The sequence below is a fragment of the Danaus plexippus genome, chromosome Z (assembly GCF_018135715.1).
Source record: "Danaus plexippus chromosome Z, MEX_DaPlex, whole genome shotgun sequence".
Lineage (NCBI taxonomy): Eukaryota > Metazoa > Arthropoda > Insecta > Lepidoptera > Nymphalidae > Danaus > Danaus plexippus.
In genome coordinates, this window is record NC_083559.1 from 548,158 (window position 1) to 565,978 (window position 17,821).

At 32.5% G+C, this 17,821-nt stretch overlaps 1 protein-coding gene across 4 annotated transcripts in view; it reads right to left on the reverse strand.

Annotated features, from left to right (window-relative positions):
* LOC116778126 (protein cycle) overlaps nt 1-17,821 on the reverse strand; it is a 32,323-nt gene that overhangs the window by 9,346 nt on the left and 5,156 nt on the right. Inside the window, exon 1 of one of the 4 annotated variants that reach the window (XM_061526054.1) lies at nt 7,301-7,412. The exons of 2 other annotated variants lie outside the window; for them this stretch is intronic. In XM_061526054.1, coding sequence (XP_061382038.1) covers nt 7,301-7,392 — 92 coding nt within the window. In that variant the 5' untranslated portion in view covers nt 7,393-7,412. Of the gene's footprint in view, nt 1-7,300; nt 7,413-17,821 lie in introns of those variants that run through there. One more of the 4 variants, XM_061526053.1, reaches the window with a different exon arrangement.

The following is a 17,821-nucleotide window of genomic DNA, read 5'->3' on the forward strand; positions in this document are numbered from 1 at the left end:
CCACATCAGGTCGAACAGCGACATTCATGATTCCCTATATTCTGAACGCAACATCAAACGGCAAGTTTGTATTGTAGTTTACGAACGCGCTCTCTTATGGCTTGTGGTTTTGTAGGGCGTCGTCTGCAAGCTATTCAGGTGGAAGGGTTACGACTATATATTATGCCGATGGTGTTACAAACATTGGTTAATAAATATTAAAAAGTATTCTAACTTCTTCAAGTTACTGTACTTGGTTTTATCGACATCAATAGTTGAGTCCAAACTTTAAAGTTTCTAAAAATATTCAACCGGAAGGAAGGAGATTTGTTCAGTAGATGACACGGAAGACTTAACGTGTTAGGGCTTTCAGAGATATTGAAGAAAAATGCGTTTGACAAACAGGAGAGGTGGAAGAGACGAAAACTATTACAATAGCAATCATCTATGTTTCATTGAGATTAATATAAAAAGTAACTGATAATTTAATTATTAAAGACAGACTGAATTTAGGGAACACCTTGTATAGGTAAAATATCGAGATTTCTATGGAACTGTATCAAACTAAAATATTTCCAAAGCTCTATAGATGCGACCGTGTGCGTTCAGCAATAAAAAAAAAAACGACAAAACGACAGGTTTTATGCGAAAATTTGAATTTAATTTAATTTTATATATTACATTTCTAATGAGATTAATAACAGTTGTGTTAGAGAATTTACGAGACGTTTGTTCTCCAGTTTGGTTAAATCTAATTAGGTACATGCTCTTATAGCGCGATCATGAACTGTGTCTTAAAGGACGGAAGGAATATACAATGCTCGATATATATATGATACCTAATTTATAAACAGTAAATGATTCGATCTCGCAAGGACATCGGTGTGTGTTATACAGAGATTCATTTCAGACTTCTTGTATTGGAAATGAGAATACTTCGATCTAATATGCTGTCCCTATATATATTAAATATATATATACAAGCAAATGAAATATTCAACAATCCTAAAATTCAGTCATCGTAAAAGATATGTGACGAAAACTATATAAAAAAAATCAATATCTATCTGTTAAAATACAGTCCAGTATATAAATATATTAATATTGTTACCATTAGGTCTAAAGTCCTTCCGTCCAGCAATAGACAAGCGTCGATTGGCACAATTTCACAAAGGGGCAGATTAATAGACAAGGCCGAGTTTAGTCACGCGTCATAAGTTTAGTCCCATACAGTTATAAGTTACAGATCTGACTTAGGAATACTATCAGCATATACAAAAAGACGATTTGAAACTTTAACAATAATTGTTAAACGTGAAAGTAATAGTTATGTACGAAGCAGAGAAAAACTTCGTGTAAGTTCAGAGTCCCGGAGACTTCTCAGCAAAAGTTATAAAATATGGATTTCATAAAAAAAAAAGGTCAACGGATAACATCGAAGTTGGCCAATTATCAGTTGATTTTCTAAGTTTGAAACATTTTAATCCTGATAAAAAAAACACAATGTTGAAACGCTGTGTTAACGCCAATTAAAATTTATAATTAATTGTTTCGAAACCCTTCAGTTTTATTCAATGCAGGCGAAATATATTTACTTGTACTCTTGTTTGCCTAATGCCTGATAGTTCTGTTGCTTGGTATATTACATGAAAAAAAAAGTTTCTGCTATCCAAAAGTAACAGACCGTCACACTAGTCTGATCCGATCGTATAAACTAAATTATAGCAAATAAGCTTAAGGCCTTCGTGACCTTTAATTGACAGATAACGTCATAGTAATAAGTTACGATGAATGTTGAGAGGCAGCCGTAAGACTTCATTACAGATGGACGTCCATGAAGGTTATGCATGCACATGCAAAAGTTATATATAATCCAGTGTGCACAAACAAGAGCATGCGAACCGTCTGTAGGGACATATATTAGAATGCCTCTACTTATATGAACCGAACAAATGAGTTGTGGAGTTTAAAAAGAAAGAAGCATTTTTCAGAACAATTACTTATAACACAAGTTATACAAAAAAAAATATTTATTTGAACCAACAGTTAAATCGTTAGATTTTCATTTCGGTAATCGCGTTTTACGACCAACAGTTTATTTTTATAACTTAACTTAGGAAAATAATAAGAAATACTCTAGCAGTGTGAGATGAAAGTGCGTAGTAGCAAATGACGCGACCAACATACATACATACATTCATACACACGTATGCAGCAACGCTGCGTTTTATTATTCAATCGATTGCATTATATTGCATACTGTAGAGTACTATGAGGGCACCGAGTTGACCTTGGACGGGAATAATTACTATAATCACACATCACAGAACGCATTACTACGGTACACGCAGAGAAAATGCTCTTGAGGAAAATTACACCACCAGTTCACGTCATTGTTATAGATTTAGAAAATCATAGCATCTGAATATTTGACAGACAGTGTTTCGTGCGAAGGGGCGTTCAGCTAAAAAGTTAGGCGGTATGTTACTCCGTCAGGACACACACACAGGCGGGACAGTTTGGATTAGTTACAAATAAATTTAAATTTTTGTATGTTTACAATAAAAAAAAACCTATATCACGCGATTCACGATCTGCGATATGCGATACTGTAAATTTGAACACTTATAAATGTTTGAAAAATTCAAGAGAACTGATATATTAATAGAAGTGTTTTATAATTAAATTGTTTTCTCTCAAAGGCATCTCGGGTTCATAGAGGCTCGGTTATATCAATGATGGACCTCGGCGAGCTAAATCCGTTTAAAACGTTACATGATAAACATTAAAATCTAGTTGAAAATATTATAATAATTATGTAAAAAAACGGGTAAATATTTAGCGTCATAATTGGTATTGTTTAAAAACATTTCTGTTGCTCGACTGAGGTATTGTAACGGTCCTGATATCGCTTATCAGCTATGCAACATTTCTTGCAAGTGCTTTCGAACGCTGTGTCGTTACCGAAATACGCAAGCGTTTTTAAAATTCAACGTTCGTTAAATCATTTCCTCGCTATGAAACGCTTCACAAAGGCCAATTTGAATCTGTCGTTTTGTTAGAACTATTTGTTTAATTGAAATAAAACATATAACGTAAATGTGAGAGCGGAACTATTATTTCACTTTTAATAACGTCCAATACGGATCGATGTTATAAATGAAGTGTCAATGAAACAATCAATTATGAAGTAAGATGAGAATTATTCAATTAAAATAAAATTTCCATCGTAGCGGTTTATTGTTATGGTGTCAAGGGTTTATCTGACTTGTTACGGTGATCGCCCGTCTCGGACAAACGTGTATGCACCAGCTCGGAGATCATTGTTCTTCCTGGAAACGTTTCTGAAGAGATTTTATTTTGTATATTTATTATTTTGGGGAAGATGTTATGTTAGTTTGTAGGACATTTCGTGACCTTTTCTATATAAATATTATAACTTTTTTCAGGATATGATCATATAATTGATGAGAAGATTGTCTTCAAGATTTAAAGGAAGTTACGTTTGACTTTTTAAATGTATTCTCTTTATATTTTACACCACAAGTAGTTCTTATGATACGAAAGATTTCGTAAAACAAGTTTCGGTATAGTTTAAATATTTAAAAACTACGTTTGCAGCGCTTAAGACATTGAGGTGTTTGAATTGAAATTCAAATGTGCTGATTAAAACATCGACGCGGCCGTCGGTTACGGGAATGCAGTTTGTATTTCTTCTACTAACCGTCCCTTTGCTACACTGACACGACCTGATACAATTTTTGTGATCACAATATCAGATACACCACGATCAAGACAAATAATAATCCTAAAAACGCTTCCTGATTACCATGAACGTATAGATAATATCATTTTTAGAATTGTGAACAATTTTTAGACGATTCAGACTAACATGTTACAGTTAAAGTACATCTGACTAAATATAAAGGGTGGAGTACACAAACGCATTTCAGTTGTGAATGTACCTATGCATATTTAAAACATTCTTTGAACAAAAATATTCATGACATTAGTATATTAGGAATATTTACAATAAGTATGACTTAAACCAATTGCTGCGTAACTGAATATGTTAATTTATTAATACAAATCGGAATTAAGAGTTGAAGCCGGGGCGTGAACAGGAAGGTGTGGATGAAACAGATATATCAATGAAGTCCACTTAAGTTTTAAGGATTTCCAAGTCAAGTAAGTAATATCATCTATAAAAGTTTTTGAAATAAAATTTATCATTTTCCACAGCATAGAAATATATGTGAGGAGATCTAATGCTGTGTAATTTTGGGAGGTTGGCGTTTAGTAGTGTATTTGGGACGAACTAGGACCCTGGGTGTGTTTAGTGGCATTGAGGATACCTTACGGACGACCTTCCTAGGATAAGATAATGAGATTATTGATACATAAAACGCATTCATAGCAATAGCTTAAAAATAATGATATTAAATTCTTTAACGAAACCCTAAAAGTACGCTGAAGCCTGAATTAATAATAAGTTTTCTTAATAAAACTTGATAACCTTACAAAATATAGTCTATAGTCAGGCAGTAGGTGAGATGTTTCATTATTAAAGATTCCTTTAAAAAAATGTTATCGGATCGCCGAGTGATTCAATTAATACAAGGAACTGTGATTCATTTTAAAATTAAGTTAAAAAATATCGACAGGTTATTAAAGCTCATTGGTATCTCTTTAGTATTATCTGCGAGTTTAACTTAAAATATTTACTATTGGAATTTTAGCTTCAAGTTAGTTGAATTGAATCAAACGGAACTTTTTGATACAATGTCTAGTGCATTGAACACTGTCCATGTACATGGGTTGTAAAAAATAAAAGAATTAGTAAAATTAAATAAAAACTATTAAACCGAAGACAGGTGAAATGTGAATAATATTTGATTAATTTCAATCCACCTAAACATGGCTCATGTATGTCAAAGTTTTGCTAAATATTATAACAAAATAAACAAACTAATTCTCTTTATTTTATTTATTTAATAGCGAGCTTCCAAATAATATGACAGCTGGGAATTTTCATAACAACACTAAAGTCTTATAATAATTTAGCTTTAAGTTGTGAGTTCGAGGAAATTAAAGATTTAAAGTTTCCAAAAATATACTACACCTTAAAGATTATTAACTGCATCTATATGGAAACAAATCAAATAAATAGTCCGTCAGTTCAATGAAAGGAATATCAAGAATGGTTTGTCAAGCGGCGCTAACGAATATATGGGTGGGTCTGGACAATATGAAGGTGTACATAAAATATAATATCAAGAGTGCCAACGTAGGATAATAGATTTAATACTGATCCCGTACAACTGGACTTGCTCGCAGAATATACAATTACAGGACCAGTCTGTAAAGGTTCCTAAAATCCTTAATCCAATCATTGACTGTGAACATTTTTAGATGCGAATGGAAGCAATGGGAAAATCGTATCTGGATATCCAGAGAGTAATCCCTTACTCCACACACTAATCAAATCGGAAGGCAGCGGCTAATTAGCTAGTGTGTATACATGTTAAAACATAATCAGTTTTATTAATTGCATCGGGAAATAGAACTCGTAATGAATATTGAAAACATTATCCGTTTTAAGAGGGCAGGCGGCTACTAACGAGTTTTACTATTAACGGGACCTTAATTTATAAAAATTATTTGAAAAGCCTATACGTGTTACGTCGCCGGGACGTCTTGAATTAAAATCCGGAAGTTTGAAGAAAGTGTCACAAGATCCTATATCAGTTAGACGCTGCGTTTGACTTATTATGCTCCTCAGTTTAAGCCTCAACGTACAGATGACAGCAGCTCACTGTGCCACCTGTTGAGAGCTGCCTGGCAAGCTATCATCTCCCTAATAGCCTTTCAAACGCACCCCTCCTATTACATTGTTGTCAAATCATTTCTCCATCAGGCGTATTATTAATATTTAACTAAATTTAACTTTAAACGACACACTGAGCAGTAACTTCGATGTGTCTTATAAAAAAAATATTTAGTTTGTTTCTGTAAGACATGTTATATACGTGTATCTACCATCGATAAAGTTATCAGAGTTAGTATCGTATAGAGTTCTATTTACACAGCGACACACTATGTGTCGCAGACTTCACTCAATTTCTGCGAAGTAACACAATAAGTTTTCTAGTTGAACACATTTAAATCGATGAGTAAGTACAGAAGAGCGCTTAGTTTATATGTAAGTAGCATACAAAAACTTTTTATGGAGCTTAGAGTAAAAGCCTTCACGCATCGTTTGATTAATATTTAACACAAAACGAATTCAAAGACAAAACGATGTTTCGTTAATTTTTCACTTAAATCAATATAGTCAATCATAAGGATAATATCTTGAAATGTTTGTTAAAAAATTTTTTTTTGTAAATTTTGTTAACATTAAGCCGAAAAAACTCTTCGAGATGTGTGACGCGGGCAGACTAGTTTTGGATATACGATTACGATAATTCATAGATATATCTCGTCCGACAGAACTCTATGGACTTTAGATACAAAGTGTATGAACACGAATATGTTTTGAAAAAGTACAAATCTCCAAAAAACCCATTCATGACAGAAAGTAGGGTTAAATAAAATTACGATCGTTTAAAAATATTTCACTTAAATTATAAAGAAAATGTACATGACAAAGAAAAGTTATCATTCTCAAATTAATATAAATTCCTTTTCATCATTATATAGAATAATATGTATTTATTGAAAAAATATAATCAGTTTGCTTATGTTATAAGTAAAAATTTTAGACTAAAATATTGAGATTATTTTGCTGACCTTCCTTTAAATAGTGTGTAACATCGACTTAATATAACTGTCCGCTGTCCATCGATAAATTAACTTTTACTATTATATTCTACATATAGTTAATCACACTTAAAAAATATATGACTATTTGAAGTTTATCTAAATTATATTAAGAATTATCATTTAAATTATTGAATGAAATGTTCAAATAGGAAAAAATATCTTTGATATATCGTTACAAGGATTACGAAAAAGTTTAGTGCGAGCAGTAGACGCACTTGAAAAATTATTCTTTAATATTTTATGTCATATATAAAATATAATTAAATACAAAATCCAAATTATAATACGTAATATAGTCATAAATATAGAATAACCCAATATTGATATATTAAAAAAGTACACTTTGAAGTGATTTAAAATATTTAAATTGTTTAGTGTGTGAGAAACAAAACATGCCAGGAGTGGTGACGACAAAAAAAATACAGAACAAACCGAGACACTCGCAAAGAATCACTATAAAATAATATCCTTAGATAAATACGTTATAAAAACTCACTTAAAGTCGTAAGAATAGTAGTGAGGGGCCGGCGGCTGGAGATCGTGCATCTGTAAGTAGAAGTCATGAAGACGAGTGTACTCGCGTGCCATGGCGACCGAGTCGGCTCGCCCGCAGGCCTTCACTGACGGATAAAGGAACGCAGCGAGCGGCCGGAATCGCTCCGGCTTCAGCCCCCCAAACTTACAAACAACCCTTGCAATTGCAATGAAATTTCCGTCTCAACATACTTCTAATTTTCCACTCGTATTACACAACAAATAAGTCTATATTCTCACCGAAGACGTAACTACACTCATTAATATTTTGAACTCCAAATCACATAACTAACGTCTGCAAATAAATTACATTCATTTTCGTGATCGGTTGGAAATAACAAGAAAAAAACAAACTAAATAATTATATAAGGAAACAATTTCCTACGAGTCTCGCGGTTATACATGAAAAAAATCGTACTTTATAATTATCATGACATAAAAAAAAATAGCTGTGACTTTGAGAAGCAAAGAAAAATTATAACGTAAATCCTCTATCAATATAAATAAAGGCTCTCGTTTCACAGAATGTAACATTTATTTAAGTACTAATAGTTGCGTGTGAATATTCAAGCCGAATCATTTAGAGAGCTATCTCAGAGGGATTAGCATGAACGTAATATATTTTATCTCCTTACAGGACATGTGTATCATATTTATGTAACGAGGGTTCTGATGTAGACACAGTAAGAGGGATGTTGGTCATTTGGATAGAGTCCAGCTCTCAAAGAGACAGATCTAATGAAGTTTCAATAGCTGTTGATGTATGCGCATATATTATCTAAAACACATATTGTCATCTCAACTGATAAGTTTAAGTTGTATTATGTTATGGAATCAGTCTTCAACACGAGGAAAGACAGGTGAGATTTTCTATTGCACGTTATTGAGACCCTTGAAAGTTTCTTACATGCATATCATTGTTCACAATAACAAGTGACAAAAGTATTATACAGTTATAATCATACTTATGAACTAGGTAAGTATATTGTAAGAAATTCTTGACTGTGAATTTAAATATAAATGTGCGCGCGCGTGTGTGTGGGGTGTGTGTGTGTGCGTGTGTGTAAATTTAAAATAATTTTAATAATATACTTATATGATATAAGTATATTTAATAATTTGTAGACTTTGTTCGTATTCATTTATGTTTATTATATAAGCGAGACAATCAATAGGTTAAAATTTAGATCAATCAATACAAACGGAGCGTTAATAGTTTTTAATAAATTTGTTTTTGTACAGTATTAACAAAGATTAATGAGTGAGAAACGGGAAACGTTCAGTATGCAGTGTAACTCTGCAAACTCGGACTAAACGTAGTAGTTTTCAGCGAGCGCTAAAGACGGCGTATTTGTTTTAAAAATATTAATAAGTTGTTCTTTGGGTAACTTAAATTAATCTAATTATCAACTAGGAAGTTAAAGTTTTACGAAGGTGGTTTCTTATAGAACGAGATATGCTCGAGTCTAAACTCTGTATATTATGAAATTTTCTTTGCCTTGTTTATAGTTACACGGGACAGGTGTCATACTTTTCTAACTCTCGTTCAAGGAAACAGCAGTTCGTTTAATTATACTTACACTTGCTAACTTTAACATAATATTGTGAGTTATTAGTGTATGAGCAAACGTGAAAGTTGGTATAATAGAGAGATTTGGTTGTACAGTTGTGCCATTTGGGAATTAATGCCGGGATGGATTTGGGACAAAACACAAAGCCAAAGCAGACAAAATGGCACAGTCGTTCACAAAGCAGATCAGGAAATATAATCGAACCGAAATACAAGCCAGGGGCTATCGATTTCTAGTTACGGCTAATTTGTGTATAATTCTAGTATTGAAGGTATCTATCACTATACATGGCCGGGAATAGATTTAAAAATTACATATCTATGCATCAAGTAGATTTGTTTGAACTGTCTAACTTATTGCATATTTTATTTATTAATTGAGATCAAAACAGTCGAAAGAAATCATTTCGAATGACTGCCTTCCGCGTTGAATCCCGTTTGACAAATACGTACGAGATTTTTTTTATGGATGTGTATGTGTGTATGTCACATTCATGGGCGCTATGCGAGGACTCATTAATGAAAAACGTGAAAAGCATCGTATGTAGAATGACGAATGCAAACTTGTAGTAGACATAACTAGTTACATGAAACTATGACACAACAGAAGAACGTGACAAGTGTACATATTATGTAGGTAAGTTATTGTAAAAACCTAATTAGGGAGTAAATTCTTCTTGCATGCATATGCCGGTCACTTCATCTTCCTTCGGCTGGCAACACGTGTTAATCTCGAAAACATTTACAAAGCTCATTACGATTATTACAAGTTTCGTTCGCAATACGCACGAAACGCTGCTCGTCCTCATTCACTAAACCGATGACGTGCGAGGTTTTATGAATAAAAACGTGTTAACGCTCCGTGTGCCGTGTGCTGTGATGTCAAGAAGGACTAAGCACACTGAGCTGAAGCAAAAAAAAAAACAACTTGTAAAAAATTTGCAAACTATATTTATAATTTTATAGAACTTAACGTAAACATAAAAAGTAAATAATATATATATGTATATATAATTTGGACATTGTAAAAACCATTTCGTCAGTCAATCTACCAGTTATTTAGGATATGCAATATACTAGATAGATTATCACAGATAGTAATATTGTTTATTAATTTTTGATATAAATCCGATTATCATAAATGTTCACATTATATAATTTATAGAATTCTTTTTGACAATTATCACGCTTCTGCGGAGCATTCATTTAACTGAATCTATTTATTGTATGAATATTTACGCATAATTAATTAATTTAATAAATAACTTGACATCGCATACCATACAGCAGAATAGCTTTAGTTTTTTTTATGTGCCAGGTGGCAAACGAAAAGACGGTCTACTTGGTGGCCACCGTAGCCCATGGACATCCGCAACATCTCTGTTAAGGATGCGTTGTCAACCTAGGTTTTTTAGGAATAGGGAGGGCGGTAAAAAGGAAGTGACAGGAAAGGGTGGGAATAGGGAAAGGACAATTTAGTTAGGTATTAGGTAATAAATAAGATTAGTAATGTATATGTATATATAATAAGTCGACTTTGTCCCATCTGGAGTGGTATATTACATTTAAATATAAAAATTAAATATTTTTATAAAATATCTTATTATTTTATTTAAAAAGCCATTTTCAGAAATCTATTATGTAAATTATGTGTTCAAATTTGTGAGTAAACTTCTTATTTCTTATTTTCTGAGTTGTGAGGATGATTATAGATGAAGTAACATTGAAACCAATATAATATATATATTATTTGAATGTGATCGAAATTCACTTACAGAGCAACGTAAGTTTGTTGCATCCGACGTAATTAAATATTTCATTTCTTTGAACGCGTAATTAGCAAGGACGCGGGCACATGTGTCATAAGGAAACCGCTGTGAAGGTCGCACATAACAAAGCCACAGAGCGTGTTAGATTTAAAGCGTTATTAATATTCATATCGTTTTTAAACATATGCTAATTACCCAGAATACAGTAATAAGTAGAAAGATTTTAAAACCTAAGATCTCGACACCTGTGACTCTCGAGAGCCGTGCAGATAGAATGACATAACATTGGTAAACTATACTAGACTCTAGTGATAGTGAATGCAGCAGAGCTAGGCATAAGGCGTCCCCCTCGCCCCCTAACCCTCGTGACATATAAGACATGCCGCCGCCGACCTTGAACCTGACCTACGCGAAGATGCTTCCTCATTTGATATATTAGTGTCACCGTCAGATGAAACGTCTGAGAGACGAGGATAGTTACAAGCGAGTCATGCACACCACACTGATAGTGTATACGTGAACGTATCGTTTTATCGACTTACACGTGCCGACGTTAGTAAACAAATCGCATTGTATCATTATGCAATGCGCCTTTTAGAAGAGTTGAAATGAATTATGTACACTTCAAATACAAACGGACGGTAAGTTTATAAGAATGTATCGACTCACACATATAGCTGTTTATGTTGACATTAAAACTATCGAAAATGTCATAGTCTTACTAATATCGGATGTCCCTGGTATCTGCCCGATCTAGCGTAAGACGCATAGTTGATTTTCTAGGTAGTAAGCACAGAATATTTAAAAGTGTTAAAAAAATCATTCAAACTATCCCGACTCCCGATAAATTGTATATATTCTAGAATGGTCTTTATTTTAGAAAATATTTGTTATTTCCGAATCAAATAGCAGTAATGTTAGATTGTTAGTATGAGACACGCATTCGCCTACAAGCAATGCATGTTCATAAGCCAATCAATGCCATTGTCAAACAAATGAAGCGCACTCCATAAATTTAACACCCGTTTGTTAAATACTAATAACCAATAAAATATGATTTTGTATATCGTGAATGAGTTATAAATATGTCAACAACGAAATTGTAGGAACGTTCATCATTAGTATATCGCTTTTTTAGGTTCTGGTCTGAGCAGATTTCATAGCATCGTTAGTTATTATATATAAATAGAGTTATTATTTTATATTATTAGAAACTGCTCTCATTATTTTTATATTCCTATGTGTTTTATTAGCACGAACACGGTTAAGGAGAGAAAAGACAAGGAATTACTCAGCTTATACGATCAATAGGTCTTTTTATAAAACTTCGTTAAGATTATATTTATCCGAGGAACTATTATGCGATTATTTTTATATTGATAATTGGATGCCGAGAACACCTACTCTAACACAGAAAGTACAGTCAAAGTAAAATATAAATACACTAATAAGTCCCTATGTACGCCTCGTGTATACTCTGTTAGGGTGTGTTTAGTAAAGTTAACCTATAGTTCTACAGATCGAAGAGTTTGCTAGAGGTCCGGCGACCGCAAGCCGCGTGTTACACCCCTGGCTGTGTAGGGACGATAATCATACAATAACAATGTTAAGTTATATTAATTATAAACACGACAACAACTGTAAACACTTGACGCTTTTTGGCATATTCATTTTCTTCATCTACTTCAATTATTAGCATATCATAATAAATGAACATGAAAATTAGAACTGATATAGTTGCCATTTTAACCGAGAGCTTTAATGACAAACAGTGACCATAGCCATCAAGGATGGTTTAGTGCTCCCGAGTATAGCTAACATTGATGAAATCCCAAACACAAAGGCCATATCCCTGTCAAGGATGTCAATTTAATTCTCAAACTAGACCTGCACATAATATTCTGCAGTGAAATTCATGTCCTATCTGACAATATTTGGTTATTGCACTAGATGGAAACACAAAACGGTGTACGAAATATTAAATTGAAAATTTGCATTAGTCTTAATCCCACAGGGGGATTTATTTCACAGCTTTTATTCATCCGACGTACAACACTGCGCGTAATGTGATAAAATGAAAAATATGTTCCGATTGGTCAATCAATTAATGTGATTGCATGGACGGGCATTATTGGAAGATATTTGAAAGGTTTTTAAAAAATCTATACAGATCAATTAATTTAAAAACCAGCTCGACAGGATTAGCGATCGAGGATGAAGCGTACATGCATTTTCATATTACATTTTTTCATTCTAAATCTTGACTATTTCATATCTATATCAGTGTGTTATTTTTATAACTAAATTTAAGCTCGCAAATACGGGAACATATCCCCGCGGCTTCAATATACGCTATTTGATACATACACAATACACAATACATCAAATATTGGATGACTTCAAAGCACAAAGCATTTCTATGATAAAATTTTAGTTCATTATAGAGCAGGATTGGCAGCTGTTGACGGAACTGTTAATGATTTGTTTTAAAGATTATATTGAAACTACGAAATCAGAAGTGAAGAAAGGGCGATGTCAGGGAATTAAGCTATAAGTTTATAATTAAAACACACCTCGAGCTGGGCGTGTATACTTTATCAGGAAGAAAACGCAGACGGAACTCCAAAAGGGGGAATAAAATTTACCAACACAAACATAATATGCTCGTACAAGTGGTGGACTGCACAGGACAATATTAATTCAAGTTACATCCTGTTAATGTTACAAGGTTACAGCTCAGTTGTTGATCTTAGCCCGCAAAACATCTCGTCTCCGGCAACTACTTTATACATATACAAAGAAAAATACATACTTTATTCGCTTCACTAACTTCGATTGGATAGATTTTTATAAAGCAAATAATGCACAAAGCACTGACTAAGTTACACACACACATGCGGATAAAAGTTTAATTTTTATTTGTTCTGATTAAATATTCCGGTAGGTACATTCTTTTTATAATGTTGTTGGTTAAAAAAAAAACGAATGGATCGCCTTCATCGTAACCAGATCTAGCAGATTTGGAACCAGCGTACTTACTCCAAGTTTTCACACGTACTAAGCTTATTGAATGAGATAAAGGAAACGCTTTTAATGTCGTGACGGTAGCGGACTTGTGCTATGCCTATTGGTAACTAATACTTTATAAAACCTAATTATCTAACGTAACTTTGCTAAATAGCTATAGTATAAAATCATTATTGCTTATTATTACATTTTTTTTAACGTTAACAAATTTATTGTGAAATCTATTTTTAGCTGTCATGTTTTTGCGAAAATATATTAAGTTTGTGGATGTAAACAATACAGAAAGCTTTCGTAATAAATTCCGAGACAACCAGCACGTTTCACACGAGGTGATGTTTGTTGAAATTAAGATGGAAATAATAAGAAAAATAGTTAAGGAAACAAAAGATTAAATAACTTGTGCGTGGCGTGCCTCCGCGCGGATGAAGTAGAAATTCATTTTTAAGGAGTTTTTGTGTTTCTTTAAGTGAAGTAGGCATACAAGCGTTCTGGTGTCCCGCCTGGAACGTTAGACGTTTCACGCAACCTTGTTGGAAGTCGCAGAAGGAGTTTCACTTATATATAATATATAATCAACGAACTAAAAACCTTATAATATTCTATATAGGTAAAGCGTTATTGATTAATCTTCTCCTTACAAAATAGTTTATTCAAAAATGCTGATTATATTGAACTTAGGACATTTTTTTTTACGTAAATTATTTTATGTACACACTGGAATTAATAAAAATCATTGTACAAAATTCAATTGTACCAATATTTGTTAAGGTCCACGTGATTTAGTTTCAACAAATATTAAAACAAGCAATTCTTTGTTTCGTTTCATATAAAAAACTATTTTAAACACAAAAAACGTTTGCTTTGTAAGGAATATTTTATTTCAATAAATTAATATACTGCAAAAGTATCGAATATCAATTAGAGATCTCATATAACTGGTTGATATCTTAAACGATTTGTTTGCAAATAAAAAGTCAGCGCTAGTTTTCACTCAGTACCGACCATCATTACTAGAACTCCGTTTATATGAAATAAACTTAATTAAAAGTGCTTTAAGATAATGAATGGTTAGTATAAAGAAATGCGTCAGTCACAGTTCATTTTATTTAACATTACGCAATAAATTTGCAACAACACCTCGTGCACTGTGACTTATGCCGCGTTAAATCTTATAGCAGTAAACATTCATGACTTATTACTGAACTAACTAGTTACATAAATACGACATATGTAAATGCCTTCGACATACTCGTGCTATCTTAGATACAGTCATAAAATAATCGATTTAAATTAATTAAAAGCTACTATAGACGCTGAGTTATATAGATCTGAGAAACTAATCTTATTATTCATATAATTTTATTTTCGAAATAGATTTGAGATTATTTTTAGATTACGTAGTTCTAAAACATATATATTTTTTAGTTTGTGTTTCGTACTAAAAGCGATGATTGTTTCAACGAAACGGCTAACTATACCGTTTCATAGAATGTTATTTATGAAAATTTATATATTTATATATATATATATAAATGAGGTTTACGATATAAAAAATTCTCTTTCACCTTCAACAATCGGTTACAATCTTATCAATGCAACTTATCGAATACATATTTAAATGAGATTGAATATCAAAGTAATGTAATGTGTTACATAAATATGGAATACACGATACAATCTAAAGATGGGCGTTAAGATGATCAGCGAGGGCGTTTCTTAGCTGACTTTTTTTTTTATTTGATATGATATCTGTATGTTTGTTCGTGACGTAATCGTCGATATCGCTAGTAGACTAATAAACAATTGATTAAAGAATCGAATCTTGATTGAGCGGTAAAAACGTTGTTTTATATGAAAATGAATAAGCAGGGGCAAATCATTTCCTAATGACGGACGGGACAACTGATCCTGAACATTGTTTCAGTTGAATTACGTCAGCATATAATGTTATTAAAAACAACTCGGTATTAGTATGAAAAAAACTATGAAGAGAATATAAGAAAAACTATGAAGAGAAAGAGAAAAAGGAATGATTTTATAAAACGATAAGTAAATATCGTTAATAATATAATAATTTAATTGACCTTCAAGTTCAGCGATATTGATTTTCACATATTTACCTTCCACTCTCTGTCAATCTTCACCCTTTAAAGAGTTAATAAAGAACAATAAATATCAAAAGACGAAAGAACGCCTTCCTGAAAAGTAATTTTAAAATAAAATCTTCGTTCAGATTTTCTTGATCGACTCGGCGGTTTAAGGAATGTGATGCTGGTAATTTTCTCAGCTGGATTGCCGATATCATTGTGTCTTTCTCGCGAAATCGGTGACGCAATTATTATCGATTTAAATAATTAATAAAATTTACACTTAATCTTTGTGATCATGACATTGTTTTTTCCTTATATTCTTGTCCTTTAAGAATGGTTTTGTCTAAGAATATTTGTAAGTCAAATTGTTGATTGCTAATTATTTATTATACATTTTGAATATATAAAAAAAAAACTCTCACACCTGAACATGTGATCGATGTAACTTTTTTGGCTTATTAATTAATAAATTTAAATTACTTTTGCAAAGCAGATAATTCTGACCTATTGGTTTTAACCTTGTGAAATTTTCCGTTCAAAAACGTTGACGGTTTATGTTACACAATAACTGTTATATGATTTTGAAGAAGAATAATAACTGGAATCACGTTACCAAGTAAACTGCGTAACATGTACACCATAAATTATTATATCAAACAAACTTCAAATGAAAATATTCGTATAAAGTAGAGCTTTTTCCACACACGGAGGCTCAGCGATATACAGCGAACCAGTTTATATGATTTTACTATAAAATTTATTTGTATATGATACTCGTTATATTTTTGAAAAAGGGATTGTAATAACTGACGAAACGTCTGAAAGCATTGACTGGTACAGCATGCGATAGGTTGAAAGACATGGATACCGGATATCAGGCGTGCGACGAGCGAAATTAATGTTTTAAATAACAAATACGAGAGCAGCAGATGGAGACGTAATATATAAAAAACGGAAAATAAAATATGCGGAGGAAGTTTTCAAAGCTGCGAGTCTCATGAACACAACGCCTACATAGTTGTAGTTGTAGTTTACAGTCCTGTATGTAACAAACACTAAACATTGAATAACATGGAATATTCATCTGAACATCTTTTAATGTTCATCACATATAGTAGTGACAGACCTTTAAAAACACTTATAAAATCAATCACTCAAACATTATTGACAATGTTTAAAGAATAATAACTATCTTAATTTTTTTACGTCTTTGACCACTTAAGGTTAGTGTACGAAGCCAACAAAGCCGCCAGGATATTTAATCTATATTTAACTTATGTAACGTACGTCTATTGTAGACTCATTGCTTTTATGCATCAGGACTCGCCGTCCGACGACACTGGCGGAAGTTCTTCTGCAAATACTATAATCGACATATTTCTGTGATTATATCTCGTCGAGCCTAAATTATATTTAGGTTTCAAAATAAAAATTTAGAATTCTACAATCAAAAGAGAGTAAAGAATTGTTTGTGATGTGTTTATAACACATTAAAATAAATGAATGATTTACAAAAAAGAGTTTGTTTACGAAATGTGGTGCTGCAAGCTAGATTGAGTATGTTGTTACTAGCAATCTGCAGCTAGAACGTTACAGGACAAGTCTAAAACAGGTCACCTGGCTGAGGCGAAAGACAACTGACATAACAAATCGCAGAACCATTCCATGAGTAACAATCTGTCAGTTTTATTAAGCATTGGAACTGAGACACGACCGCAGTCAACAACAATCACACAACAATCTTAATTGGTCATTGCCATTATATTTACGATTCCAAAAGACTAAAAAAATAGAAAATGTAGAGCGATTTCAGGTATATAATTGCTACCGAAGACGTTGAGACTACTAGGAGTCAATTTAAATATAGCAACATTATTAAAAAAATAAAAAATAAAAATAGATTACCGCTTATCTACTTGAGATTATAGTGAATGAAAAAGTCTGAGCTATTGTTAGCCTGATTCAGAATTGTGTAATAACTATGACGTAATTCGATAAAGTTAGTACATATTTCTAACTAGTTGCAG